The 14,922-nt window shown below is 38.9% G+C and overlaps 1 protein-coding gene across 3 annotated transcripts in view; it reads left to right on the forward strand.

Annotated features, from left to right (window-relative positions):
• prex1 (phosphatidylinositol-3,4,5-trisphosphate-dependent Rac exchange factor 1) overlaps window positions 1-14,922 on the forward strand; it is a 110,180-nt gene that overhangs the window by 63,814 nt on the left and 31,444 nt on the right. For all 3 annotated transcript variants that reach the window (XM_088331579.1, XM_088331580.1, XM_088331582.1), the window contains exons 16-20: window positions 4,357-4,502; window positions 7,004-7,096; window positions 11,482-11,630; window positions 11,691-11,776; window positions 13,695-13,834. In XM_088331579.1, coding sequence (XP_088187705.1) covers window positions 4,357-4,502; window positions 7,004-7,096; window positions 11,482-11,630; window positions 11,691-11,776; window positions 13,695-13,834 — 614 coding nt within the window. The remainder of the gene's footprint in view (window positions 1-4,356; window positions 4,503-7,003; window positions 7,097-11,481; window positions 11,631-11,690; window positions 11,777-13,694; window positions 13,835-14,922) is intronic.

The raw sequence follows: 14,922 nt of genomic DNA on the forward strand, positions 1-14,922 counted from the left end.
GGATGACAATTTTGAAAAATGTGCAAAGGGAATCATTACATTCCTCTATGGTGTTAAATTCACATGATTACTCAAAAGTGTCAAAACTGTTGAATCAGCTTTAATAAAGAGTACATTACACACAATGAAATACAGTGAACCCAAAACTCACTAAATGTAAGGGGAGAAGTTTGATTACATTATACCTTTCATATATAAAATTACTCATCGTCAAGTAGTCTTAGATGACAAAAACCTTGCAGTGAGTAAAATTGTGTCGACTTAATAGGACAGTTTGTATTATTTAGCACCTTCTAGGAAGAAATGTGTATTTATTTTACATAAGCCGAAAGGTAACTGATATAATTGTCCGCCATCTTGCTTCTACAGGTACCCAAAAACCTCAAAAAGGCTGGGAAAAATAATGAAAATTAAAATGTTGCCTTTTGGTCTCCGTAGTTTGTATTCTTCCTTGTGCTTTTTAGTACTTGTTTCTGGTTGCACGACACCATACAGCACCATCTAGTGTTCAAATATTGGTAAATGGACTGCCATGCAAGGCTGATGTGATTGAATGTTACAGTTGCTTAGCTTATCATTGGAAGAAAGCAAATATACTGAACATTGGCAGGCTTTGTTGCAAAGATAAAATTTAAAATGCTGGTTGAAACATTCTGCCTTAACCATTCTCTTGTTCATGCTAGATATTTGATAATACACATTCAATTCTTTGTAGTTCAAAACTATCATTTTGTGTGTGCATGTGTATCGCTGCGGTTCAGCATCACTGTGCTTGCCTATTTGTGTCTTAGCAAGGTGCTGTACTCCATGTGGTTGAATATTTTTCAAAATTAGGCCACAGCCTCGATGATTCAGAGGAAATAAGACATATTGGTTTGAGGTGGCACAAGACCAACATCAGCATGTGTTTGTAATCACTTTATGAGGCATTATTGGACTCTGTGTGCCAGGTGTTATTTTAACCGCTCAACAGCTGTGTATCAATGGCTGTGCGTAGCCTGTTGTTTTCGTTAGTTTTCACAGTATTTCACCAAAATTTACATCATACATGCATGCCCAAAAAAACATTAGATTACCAGAAAATTGTTTTTCAACTGTTTCTCTCTGTTGCGCTTAATGCAAGAGCTGTTTAATCTACTGATGTAATTAATAATTCCACTAACATAAATATTTCCAGTTAATACCTTGACTGAAGTCAGAAATACAAGCATACCAAATGCAGTATTTTCAGGGTTCGTACGGGTGCTTGAAATTCTTGAAAATGCTTCAATTTTAATCTTTTGTTTTCAAAGATTGAGAATGATTGATTATTATTGATTATTATTATTATTGATTATTAATATGAACAGCTCGGTAGCCTAGATGGTAGGGCGCCCGCTCCGAGACTGGGAGGCCGCTGGTTCAAGCCTCGGCAGAGTCATACCTAAGACTTACAACATTGGTACTCATTGCCTCCCTGCTTGGCGCTCGGCATTAAGGGTTGGAATTGGGGGGTTTGGTCACCTAACGACTCCCAACACTGCAGTTGGGTCTAAAATGGCGGCGCCCTGTTTGGCTGCGGCTGCATCGGCTCGCTACAGTTTAACTGTACGGGTCAGGTGTATCGACATTTCGTTCTGTGTGCATGGTTACAAAGAATGACAATAAAAGTAAATTCTATTCTATTATTTGCCGTCTTTCTAAACGGGTCCGATGAAAATGACGCTGAAAGTATATTTGCTTTCTTCCAATGATAAGCTAACCAACTGTAACATTCAATCACATCAGCCTTGCATGGCAGTCCATTTACCAATATTTGAACACTAGATGGTGCTGTATGGTGTCGTGGCTTCGCTTTGCCATTGCATTTTCCTTGTAATTAACTGCAGCTGGCATTAGTTTGTACAGCATTGTCCTATGAAAGCGTCATCGTCCCATAGGTGCATGTTACACCTAAACAGAGCACTGTGAAATATGTTTTAGTACAAGGATTGCAAATCAATTATGGACATTTATTCTGGGCCATGCAAACAATAAGGTGGCGTTACCCTGTGGTACATTTTCATGGTCATTTTTACCTAACACCAATATGGGGAGATATTTGTCTCAAAAACAAATATATTTGCGATTTACTCAAGATCTAAAATCATATGTCTTGATGAATCCACACTCAAGATTAAAAATAGCAAATAGCAAAAATCGCAAATACATGAATTACACCGGATTTTGTCTTTTGATGGTAACTGGAGAAATTGGAAAATTGACTTAAAAAGTCCCTAAAAGGGGCTTGAATTTGGCTATAAAAAGGTGTACAAAGCCTATATTTTGTGGTTGAAAGAATTTGAGAGTCTTTAACAATTCAAGACACGCCCGGCATGTTTTGGCAACAGTTGGAAAATAGTGTTGTGATTCGCCCATTTTTGTGCGCTGAGCTCATGAAAAATAGTGCACGCGTGTGAGTGCCGACATTAGAGCATTGGGTAAACAATGCTTATGCATGATCACAAAATGTGCAGCATGATATCAAACAGTTGTATCTGTGCTTTTAATGTCCTGCTCACTTGTTGAAGTGGTCCAATGTTAAGAGTGCATCTGAGCAGAGTAGTGAGCACACTATACCAGGCTGTATAGTGTGCTCACTACCTGCCAAATGATTCGGCCCCCAATAGTTCTGCAAACTACAGTATGTCCTGTTTTTCCTATGACACACTTCAGTGTCAGCATCATTTGACAAGTAAGGCCTTGTTAGGGTGAATACTTGTGAACTTTGAAAATGTTTTGTTTATGTTTAACATGCTTGTCTCAACACAACTTAATGCCAAGGCAACCACATAGATGTATACACTAAACTAAAAACCTACCAACTTTATTCTGTCCATTACAAAAACAATGGCTATTCTCTGCTTATGAGTGTTTTGTAAATCTGATACTTTAAACTAAAGTATTTGTGTTTCTTTTTTTAGATCAGTACAATTTGTTGTGATGAGTTTAACTCTAAATTAAAGCCATAATATTTTCTGAGCAAGTTACTTGTATTGCCTCTGTTTTATTACATTTGTTAAATACTACTACAGTGATGTGCAGTAAAGGTTCATGTCTGATGAGGCACAGTAAGATGCACAAATAAAAAAAATCTTTATTCGTCATTTTATTGGCAGACCAAGAAAGCAAAATATAAACTGTGGCATAGAAAAATCTATTATCTTAATTTACAAATTATGTCTCAGCTGCTCCTTTTGAATAAAAAAAAACATACAAAGGTATTCTTCTATCATGAAAAAGGCCCATACAATGAGAAAAATATAATAGTTGACTTGACTTGCTGTCAGCTTATTAATACTATCACATTGAATTGTTTGAGGCTCAGGTGTGTGCCAAATCCGAATCGTATTGTCTCACTTTTGCCCTCAGCCATAAGGCAAGAGAATTGCTTGCCACACTCTGCATCTGCAGACAAATTCATCAATAAAAACTAATGGTCAATAAAATAACAAATGGTCCAAAACAACAATAACACTGTAAGAACCAGAAACAAAAAACAACACACTTCAAGATGACTGGAAAAAGGTGATTGTGATCTTGACAGTGGAAAATAAAAGTGCAAAGTGAAACTCATCCGACCCTTGGTGCTGTCCAAAATGTGCTTATAAGCGCCAGGCTAATTAGGGACAGGTGTGGGGTGATTGGACACACCTGTGCCAATTACAAACCGATTAGGTGCCCTCTGGTGGTCAGAGGCGCACCAGACCCTAACGCCGTACACTTACCAATTTCGTTTCAATTTAAATTAACTTTAAAGATGACATGTAGGGGCAGCACGGCAGTGGCTAGGGCGTGTGCGGCACAGTTCTGAGGTCATGAGATCGAACCTCCTGTTTGGAGTTTGCGTGTTCTCCTCGTGCTTGCGCGTAGGTTTCCTCCGGGCACTCCGGTGTCCTCCCACATTCCAACGACATGCATGTTAGGTGAATCGGCCGGTCCATATTGCCCCTAGGTGTTAATGAGCGAGTGAGTTGTCTGTCCCTGTGTGCCCTGTGACTGGCTGGCAACCAGTTCAGGGTGTCCCCTGCCCACTGCCCGAAGACAGCAGGGATGGGCTCCAGCACCCCCGCGACCCTACTGAGGATAAGCGGTGCAGACAATGGATGGATGAATGACATGTATGTTTTGGTGTTGGACCTTATCAAATGGATTCCTTACAAAAATGTGGCTTATACTCCAATACGACTTCTACATTCTTCTTATGCATTTTTAATCCGGAGCGATTTATAATCAGAAAAATATGATATATTTGTATAAATGTTCTTAATTCTATGATCCCATATATACCTTTTTATCACCAAAAGTACGGATGTATTCTTTTTTTTTCCTCCTCAGTTTTGGAGAAGAGCGAGTTCAAAGACGATTCCCAGTTCTTCCGCTTCTACGCAGACGAGGAAACGGAAGGAACCAGCTCAAAGAGCAAACAGCTCCAGCGCAACGACTTCAAGCTCATTGAGAACATCTTGGTCAAGTCTCTTGTGGTCAGTTTCAAAATAGGGATGAGAAAATCTGCATTCTCCTCTGAAAAACTGTTCTCTCCCTTACTGGATGTAGCAATCCTTTCCTAACCTGACTTTCTGAGTAACATTCTTTTCCTTTTTTTAATTTTAAAAGGAATCATTGCTGACTCGGTACAAGAAAGAAGTGTTTCATAGCCATCAATGACAGAGAAGACTTGAAAAAAAATTCCATGAGTTTATTTGAACACTAAATCAACACATTAAAGTTCTCACTCAAATGTACATTTTTGTATTTTGGAATTAAAGTGGGAGAGTCTAACTGTGTTGAGTTAGAGCTTCAAACTAGTTATTTGATCCACCCCTGTTTGCTATACACATCAATTTAAGTTTCTATGGAGACACACCGTACATTAAACGATTGTGGCATGTTGGGGGGGACACCCTGTCACGTTCTTGAGACCCGTGGTTCTCAAATTGGGGATAGTTTGGATTTTCAAATTTAAAAAAAAGCATCAATTCTTTATCCTTTATCCTATTTATTATATGATCATTTTTTCAGTTAAATGAATTAGCCAGAGTTTGTAATCAGGTGTGACACTTGCGCCCATACAGTCAAACACATTTAAATACATGGGGGATGACTTGATCACTTAATTCTTACACAAATAATTCTAAATTAAAGCTATAATATTTTTTAACAAGTTACTTGTGTTGCCTCTGCTTTATTACATTGTCGTACTAAATAAATACTACTACAGTGACGTGCAGTAAAGATTTCAATGTTTCACTTTAGCAAAATCTTTGGACGTCATGAAATCCCCATTGTGTCTGTGTCACGATATCTGTGCCCCACCGCATAAAGCTTTTATTTCCCAGAAACGTCTTCCTCACATCTGACATGGCTATCTCCATTTTATCAGGGGTGTGCAGCATGAAGCTGAATGCTTAGTTAATGGAAGTCAGCTAATGCGTTTTCTAATGACAATGGCTAACGCCCGCTAACTGGGAATAGAGTGCATGAAGCAGAAAAGTAAGCTGCTGTACATTATACAAGCATAATACAATATGCTCATAAGTGAAAAGTGCACCAGTGCACTTAATGCAAGGTTTTGGTATCGTGTTAGCAAAAAAGTTCAATGCTGCAATTATGTTTGTTAACGCTGCTCTAGTGGTGAGTCATATATTTTGGTTACTTACTTGTTTCTGCTAATATCAGTTGTTAATGACATTAACTTGACTCCTTTTTAATGTCGTCACATTCAGCTCAGTTGATGCTATGCCCCTAAAGCTGATGACTCGCTTGCATCTCATGCTAATGCAGCTAGTAACGCACTGCTAACGTGGCCGCAACCACGAGTGACTTGAAACACTTAGGACGTGTGAGCAGTGTAAATGTTTTCGGCTTAAGGGCCTCGTGTACAATGTGGCTTGTGTCAAAGTGGCCCTAGTTTTGGCAAGTAGCTAGCGAGCATTAATGATTGTTTAGGCTCAAAAACTTCTTGTTATTTACCAAACATTTACTAATTTTAGCTACCTAAACAAGAAAATATATGAAGAACAGCCAGTAACAAAAGTCATAATTGTCTCGCTGTCATAGTAACAATAGAAGTTAGTACAGTGGTAACTATTCATATGAGCATCTCTAAACACGAGAATTTCAGTACACAAGTTTTATTTGTAATAAAAATCTTGATCATTTTAAGCACATGCAAATTACTACAAGCAGAAGTACAACTTAAGTATTTTAAGTGTACAGTTAGTACTTAAGTATAATCAACTTTCTCAATCTCATACATGTCAACCTCTGCCAATTGCTCCACTTATTATTGATTGCAAATTATTTTTATTAAGCGGTAACAAATCTTACAAACACAACGCGGCACTTACTCACAGCAAGATTATGTGGAAGTCTGTGACAATATTATCAATCTACGTTGACGTTGTCGTCTGCTACTAGTGACCGATTCGGATAAGAGGTGAAATGAGCAATATGAGATCGTTTTTTTTACAGTGGTAGAATTATTATACAGCGTTCACAATTTGAAATGATCAAAAAATGTATAAAAAAACAAGGAACATGTATAAGTTGACAGGTATGCAATCTTTCTCTTCCTTGCAAATGTCCCCCGCCCCTTCATCAGCACAGCGTGCAAATTTTTTAGGCGGCTGCCTGTGGGTTAAGTGCTCATAATAAACTCACATTTTATTTCATCGTATTTATCTTAACGTAATTGATATCTTGAATGTGTTCTACTGATCAGGAAAATGTGTTTTGGGGTTCACTTTGATGCTTTTGGGAGGTCGGAAACAAGCCATATAGTTTTTAAGCTCTTCATATAGGGAAAATGTGCTCGTTACACAAGTAAATTGAGCTACAAGCACTATCGTTGAACGAATTAGGCTCGTATAAAGAGGTACCATTCGATTGTATCATGTTTGAGAAGGTAAATGTTTGATCGAGCTAGAATTGGCAAAAGATTTTACATTTGACAAGTTCTAGTGTGCCCTTCCATCTATGCTAGATTCACCCAGAGGAGGAGGATTACGGCTTTGAGATTGAGGAGAAAAACAAAGCCATTGTTGTGAAGTCCGTCACCAGAGGCTCACATGCTGAGGTAACACACTCATGTGTACACACGCGACACAATGTTCCTTCCCACTGCCCCATTGCATTAGTTCCTGTAGGTAATGGCTGTCTAATGTTTGGACGGCTACTGTCTGTCTCTTCCCGTTTCCCCGGAGGAGCTTTGTTGTGATTGGATGTTGCGCCACTGGGCAGGCCCACTCATGTCTCCATCACAAAAATAAGACACACAACAAGTCACATACAATGTGCCAAGTTAATGGTTGCGGATGAAAACAAACCGTGAAACTGCTTTGGATAGGCAGATGATGCTTCTTGCTGAACTAATTTTTGCCTTTTTTTAGTATTATTTTTTATAACATTTATTCTGTTTGATTATTAAGACAATTTAAAGTGATACCTCTACATATAAGCTACTCTAGATACAAGCAATATGACCACATGCATATTTTTTGTCTCGGCCCAAGAATACAGGATTACTGGGGGGGAAAAACTGTTTTGTTTTAAAGAAAATATTTGGAAATGGGATTCCTCAAACATAAAATGTGCTCTATTTGGGCCATCTAACAGAAGAAATATTACAGAGAAAGTACCTGGTTAAAAAATTACTGAAAAGCCAAAAATGACTAAAAAGTCAAAAAGTAATTACAAGATTATGGTACACACACACAAGAACTCCCCACCGCAGAGCAGGTGGGGATGCACCGTGGACGAAATAAGTAATGAAGAGGACCACATTTCGAATAAGAATATAGAAACCCAATGCATGGACAAATGGGAAAAATGGACACCACTTACAAATAATGAAGACTGGACTTTGAAGAATGAGTTGAAATGTAAGCTATTCCCCATGACTGCAATGTTGTTTCTCTTTTGAAAGAATTTTCAGATGCTACAACCAGAAACCTCTTTTCATAAAGACTTTTACTAAGTAAAAAAAAATGTGAGTTCAGCTAAAAGGGGAAAACATTGATAACAAACAACTAAAACAGTAAAAAAAAAAAGCAACAACAACAGAAAAGAAAATAAATATATTGTACGTTAACATTTTTTTGCGTAAACTTTAACCACTTAAATAGCTCTTTGGAAAAGTGTACCAGTTCATGTTTCTATAACAATATAAAGGGATCCTACCTATTGCATTGTAATCTAAAACATCCCCTCACCATGAGGAGATCTACTGGATATCAAACGAAACATTTGAAATTCAGGTCATTTGGTTTCAATTCTCATTACATTTTCTGTTTCCCACATTGCTCTCCTCAGAGTCTGGATAATCTCTTTTCTGTCCGGACTTTTTTTCCCCCAGTAAACCCTCAATCTAGATTCTCTGCTCTACACTCCACTCTTTTTCTCTTGGTCTTCTATTCATCATCCTCAGTGTTCCCCTCCTCTCCACAATAACGCCATTGGTAGTTGTGACACGGCCTGCACAGTGAATGCAGCTCAGCTGATTCCCATGGGGCTCTGAAAGGGGTTCTCAAATGTGCACGCTCACATGCACACATGCACAGCCCATTCACTGACTGTGATACTATTGCATCAAGTCAGGCAAATGTTCTTCACTGCTCATCCCGGGCATTTATCCATCATGGGCTGTTGTCCGGAGTAGGGCCCCCAACCTAGTAAAGGCCACTCTTCCGGATGTATCTCGTGGACACTGGACTCTGACCTGACACAAAAAAACACAGGGCACAGACTCATAACGTGACACTTTTTCTTGGTCACTATGCAGTGTGCTCAGTAGCATGCATATGCATTTTTAGGGGAAAATGGGCAGGAAAAAAAGCACTATTTCGCAATTCTTTTGTAACATTTTACAAATCAGGTTATGAAGGGTCCACAACAATGAATTATTTGGTGTGTTACCAATAATAATAAGGTTTAGGTGTTACCCGTTGTTTGTACGCTGCAAAAAATCCATTGTATCCCCCTGCGGGATTATTTGGTCATTTTAGGTGTCATTTTCGAAAGGGTTTTTTTTTCCCTGCAAAATGTTAAAAATCCTTTAAAAAAGGCACCATTTTGTTCCATGGAGGGTAGCGGATCATTTTCTTTTAGATTAGGTATCATTTTTATCACCTATGCGGGAAATAATTCTTGTCATGAAAAAATACTACTATCTGTTATACCAGACAATGATCGGTTTAAGGATTATTTTTCTTATTTTGCCCCCAAAAAATAGTTAAAAGATTTTTGAAAAAATTGTTTTCAAAATCAGTAAAACTGTAAAAACGGAGTATCATTAGTATCAGGTTCATGAAATATTCTTTGAAACGGAAAATGAATGATGCAAGATATTTAATATTTATCATTGCAGTTTATACGTGTACAATACACACATGTTTAATGAGATTATTTGGAACAAGTGTATTGGCCCCGGGGCCAGGCTTAACGTTGCAGTGGTCGTTGTTGCCAGGCATTCTACTTGAGCAAGGTTGTTGGGGTTATGGCTTGTTGAAAAAGCCTCAGGAAGCCACTAGGGAGTGCCAAAAAGCAGTATGACCACATGTAGCTCCAGACTTGCTTGTACATGAAAACAGATGTTTATCAATTTTGTTAGTAATAATTGGGGGTGGGCAGCCCGGCAGCGCAATGGTTAGCGCGTCCACGGCACAGTTCTGAAGTCATGGGATCAAACCTTCCTGTTTGGAGTTTGCATGTTATGCCCGTGCTCGCGTGGGTTTCCTCCAGGCACTCCGGTTTCCTCCCACATTCCAAAAGCATGCATTTTAGATTAATTGGCCGGTTTAAATTGTCCCTAGGTGTTAATGAGCGAGTGAGTTGTCTGTCACTGTGTGCCCTGTGACTGGCTGGCAACCAGTTCAGGGGGTCCCCTGCCCACTGCCTGAGATCAGCTGAGATGGGCTCCAGCACCTCCGCGACCCTACTGAGGATAAGTGGTGCGGATAATGGATGGATGGATAATTGACACAAAAACTAGCTCCTAATAACTCCCAGAGGCGTAAAGTACTATTGACTTTAGCTGTTATTGAGCCCTAAGCCACATCCAAACACAAACACACACACACATGCAAATCGGGTGTCCTATAATAGTCTCGACTAGTCTAGATCATAGGTGTCAAACTCACGGCCGCAGGCCCTATCGGGTCCGGCGTACAATTATATCCAGCTCATTAAATCATTTTATATACATTTACTATCATAGCCCAGCTCTATGAAACGCTGATAACTCTCAAACTAGAGATCCCACAATGCAGCGCTTTTGCTGCTGTGACAAGACTTCCCGAAAATGTTCCCGCATGCATTAATCGACTTAACATTACCAACAAACAACAGTTGGGAAAAACAAGACAGACAAGTGCATTAATATTGTCTTTAGTGTCAGGCAGCCCAGGGACGAAATTCTATCCATCGCGATGTAACAGAAGGCTAAACGGAGATGAGCAGGGTGACGTTTCTGTTGTTGTAGATTACGTGGATGCTAAACCCTCACAATGGCCGAGCAAAAAGTTGATTCAGAAAACAGCTTTTTAAAACCGAGAAGCTGAATATTTGTCAACTGACATTGCCGCTAAACCCGTGTGTCTGCTTTATGAGATTAAGGTAAATTAATGTAAAATGGCGCTACGAGACAAAACATCAGAGTAAGATAAAAGACCTGAATGCAGAGCACAAGATACAGTAAGTTGGGGAGTTAAAGAAGAACATACTGACCCAGCATATGTTTTTACCAAAGCAAAATTCCCAAAGTGAAAAGCACAAATTGAATGTACATTTCCATTTATTGACTTTGTATAGTTTTGACAGAAGATATTTTTATGGAGAGCAAATTTGTTTCTGTTATTTAATGTTTAAATTTGTGTATTCTTGAATAAATCTTCTTGTCTGTTTTAAATTCATATTTATATAAAACAAATTGTTTTAGGGTATTCAATAAATATTTATCCTGTTCGGCCTGCGAACAGTGGTGTGGTTTGAGTTTTGGCCCTCTGTGCAATTGAGTTTGACACCCTTGTCGAGATAGATTATTCAGTGTAGGGTATTTAGCTCTTTTCTGAGCCTGTTAGTACTTGTTTTAAGGGATCTGATGTGCCTACTAGAAGGCATCAAGTCAAATAGGTGGTGGAAGGGTGAAAGATAAAGATAAGATAATAAGAGTATTTTATATGTTGTTGGCTCTTCCAACATTCCTGATAAGAAAAATGTGAACTCAGATAATAGATTCGTAACAATTTGATGGAATCAGGTTTGGCCTCACAAGTGAAGGAACCACGTTTCAGGGAGTAAACAACCTAAGCCTGCTTGAATGTTTTGTATTTAATAAACAAACAAATAAACACATTTGTAGCGTCAGCCAGGTGCCACATAAGTCACAATTTGGTAAATATTTCAGGCGGTAAGGATACTGTCCCATTATTGAAAAAATGGATTCATGAACATATGTCCGTCCAGATGGCAGGACTGCAGGTGGGCAAGAAGATCCACACCATCAATGAAGACCTGTTGTTTCTCCGGCCTTTGTCTGAGGTGGAAGCCATTATCAACCGGGCCTTCTGCATACGACGCTCCCTGCGCCTTCTCGTCACCACGAAAGCTAAAGAGTGAGTGAATATGCACTTGCTCACCCGCATGGGTTCTGATCGATTACATTTTTCTTCAAGGATCGTGAAGGTCCCCGACAACCCAGAAAGTCTTTCCTTTCGACTTTGTGGCTCGACACCTCCTTATGTCTATGCTGTAAGGAAAGGTGAGTTGTTGATGTGTATTCGTGTTTTCTTGTGTATTAACCGGCCAAGAGGTTTTTGTAATGACTACTATGCAGCTGCTGTAATGCTATTGAGTTTACGTTTCTTAAACATAAAAGAAACCTAAATGCAGACAGAACTTCCATGTTTGGGGATCTGTTCACCTAGTTCTGGCCAAAATTGGCGCAATCTGTTCTGCTTAATTCTTTGAAAGCGTTTATGGTGTCAGAAAGACAAAATACTAAAGTCAAAGTAGGTAACACTAGCTTTTAGCCACCTGTTCCATTCTGTCTTCAGTTAGCCTTTATTGGGCTTTTATTACCACCTGTCACACACACTGCATTATGTTCAAGCTTCAAACCTTGATAGAGAACAAACCCTATTACTGATGTGTCATTCTGACTGCGATTTTTAGATTTGCTATCAAACACTAATCACCTAATTTAATTTTCCTGTGCTCAGTCCAGTCCTGGGGCTCTTGGTGGCTCGGTAACTGAAGTGATGCAAGTGATATTTTTAGATGGGAGAAAGGCAGATAAGAGGTGTTGATTGGACACCCATTTTGTAAAACCATTAGTGGCTTTGAACAGCATGTTGTGGGAAAAGTGGATGTCGGTTGTCTTGCTGGGGAAAAAAAGGAAACGGGAAAGCATGTAATCCCTTTTGCCAAAATAGTTCAGTCACAATTGTTCTGAATCAGGAAACCTAGATATATTATTATTCATTCCTGGAGTTTGACTTGAGTAATTGTAATGATGCTGATGAAAAGCTTTGCAATTTTCATGGGTTACATCAGAATTTTTTAAGTTGTTTATGACTTAATCCAGTAGTTGGCAACCTTTTCTGTACCATAGACTGAATATCTTCACAGCCCAGCCGATGGGCAGCATTAAATGTGTTAATACATTACATGAAATGATAATAACAATAATAATAATAATAAAAATTTCTAACATTAATAATAATACCAACATTGATAATAATAATAATAATGAGTGTAAATCCACTATAAAGTCACGTGGAACATTTGGATTTCCTTGTAAGATGAAACCAAATCACATTTCATTTTCCGAGCCACTTATCCTAATGAGGGTCGGCGGGGTGCCATCTTTTTGAAATGTGGGAGGGAAACTAGAGATCCCAAAGGCACAGAGAGAACATGCAAACTCTAAACAAGGTGGTCTATAGCTGGAATTGAACACCGGACCTCTGAACTGTGATGCGGACGTGCTAATAGCAACACACTATAGTCACAATCATAACGTTTGATGCTAAAGGTCATGACAATCCGCCTGCCAAGTAATTGAAAATGCAAACTTACCTGATGAACTAACCCTTCACTCTTTGTGTGATGTGGTCTCTGTGTCGTGTTCCTGACATTGAAACCCATGCATCCTCAAAATATATTGCCTAAAATGTTTCCATGGCAGCAAGTTTGTTTCTAGCATGACAGTTCTCCACGCTGATTTACTATAAGCGCAAAAGTTTGGTTTAATTCATCCTTGAATGTATCTTTGGCAGGCAGGAAACCTTGTTTCCAATGTGACAGGCAACTGCACCCGCCTGTGCCAACCACACTGATTTTAATTCAAACGTACCACCGCAAAGCTTCACTTCAAGTTCAGTCTGAAATGTAGCAGTGTCAATAAAACCAAATTAGGTAAAAATAATGAAACTTGTTTTTCTTTCTGTGCAGCCCCGTACCAGTCCGCGGCCTGGTGGTTGCTGACCACTGAATTAATGAATATAACTGTCTGACTTTATTGATCTTTCAAGAGTTGATTCATGCCTTTAGTTTGCTTTATTCAAAAATCCAATACATTTTCAGTTTACATGTGACCATAATTTCTATATTTTAAACAATCTGTTTGATTTGTCTCTGATCCCTCCCCTGACTTCTCTTGATGACACACGACATAGGATGGGAGGCGGCAGGAGCGGGTCTCCAGCCCGGTCAAGTCATCCTGAAAGTCAACGGCAACAATGTCAACCGCAGCGACTTCCAAGAAGTTCTGGAACACTTCAGTGCCCAGCAGACAGACCTTCAGCTCCCCCATGCGGTGAGAAGTTTTACCTGTGCACGACAAAAATGGATATGGTACTGTTCAATATACTCTTGGGGGAAATTGGGCTTTGGTATATTGTAGTTATAAACGGCTCAGATTGGCAAGATACCATGGTGTACCCATGCCAACAGAAAATCCCATTTTGAATCCACTCAAGTTGTGTTATGTACAGTGTTCCACACGTGACTTAAAGTAATTAGTTATAATTACTCACTACTTCTTCCAAAAAGTAACTGAATTACCTCATAATAGTACTAACTAGTAACCAGGAAAAGTAACTATTTCCGTTACTTTAAAAAGTTTTATGACAAAGAATTTAAAATTTTCTGAGCATATCCGAAACACCGCAGTGATGTCTTTTGATGGGAGTTAATTGAAGAGATGTAGATCGTGACTATTCTTAGAGAACTGTTTTCTTTTTGGGGGCGGCAGTAGCTCAGGAGGTAGAGCACTCGTCCTGGGATCATGGGATCCGTGTTACATGTCGAAGTGTCCTTGGGTAAGACACTGAACCCCTAATGCCCCCAATAAGCAGGTTAGCGCCTTACATGGCTGCATGGCCGCTATTGGGAAATGTGAAGCACACTGTAAAGCGCTTTGGGAAGTCTTGACTTGAAAAGCGCTATAGAAATGCAGATCATTTCATTTCATTTCATTTCATTTTGGCTTGGCTCGCTAAAAAGAGCCTCTCTCGGGCCCCAAACAGCTCTTTAGGTTGTTTTTGTTGCTTTAACCCCTACATTACTAATTATTACATCATATTATGCACGGAATGCCTTAAAAAAGGGGAAAAATATAAAAAAGAAAAAACTAATACAATAACAGAACGAAAAAGAGAAATAAAAAAATAATAAACTTTACATTTTTATACAAACACATTAACACTGAAAAACAGGAAACACGAATTAAAGTATGTATAAATCTACAAAGAAAAAGGTAAAGACAAAACAATTTTAACCTTTCTTATTCTCCAACAAAATCAGTCATCAGCAGAATATGACTGAAAAAATGCTATTACAAGAGAAAAATAGCGTCTCGACTCTCGATTGGTGGGTAGCCGGCTCCCACTTCCAAGAGAATAC

The sequence above is a fragment of the Urocampus carinirostris genome, chromosome 3, assembly GCF_059441175.1.
Source record: "Urocampus carinirostris isolate Australia breed hairy pipefish chromosome 3, RoL_Ucar_1.0, whole genome shotgun sequence".
NCBI lineage: Eukaryota > Metazoa > Chordata > Actinopteri > Syngnathiformes > Syngnathidae > Urocampus > Urocampus carinirostris.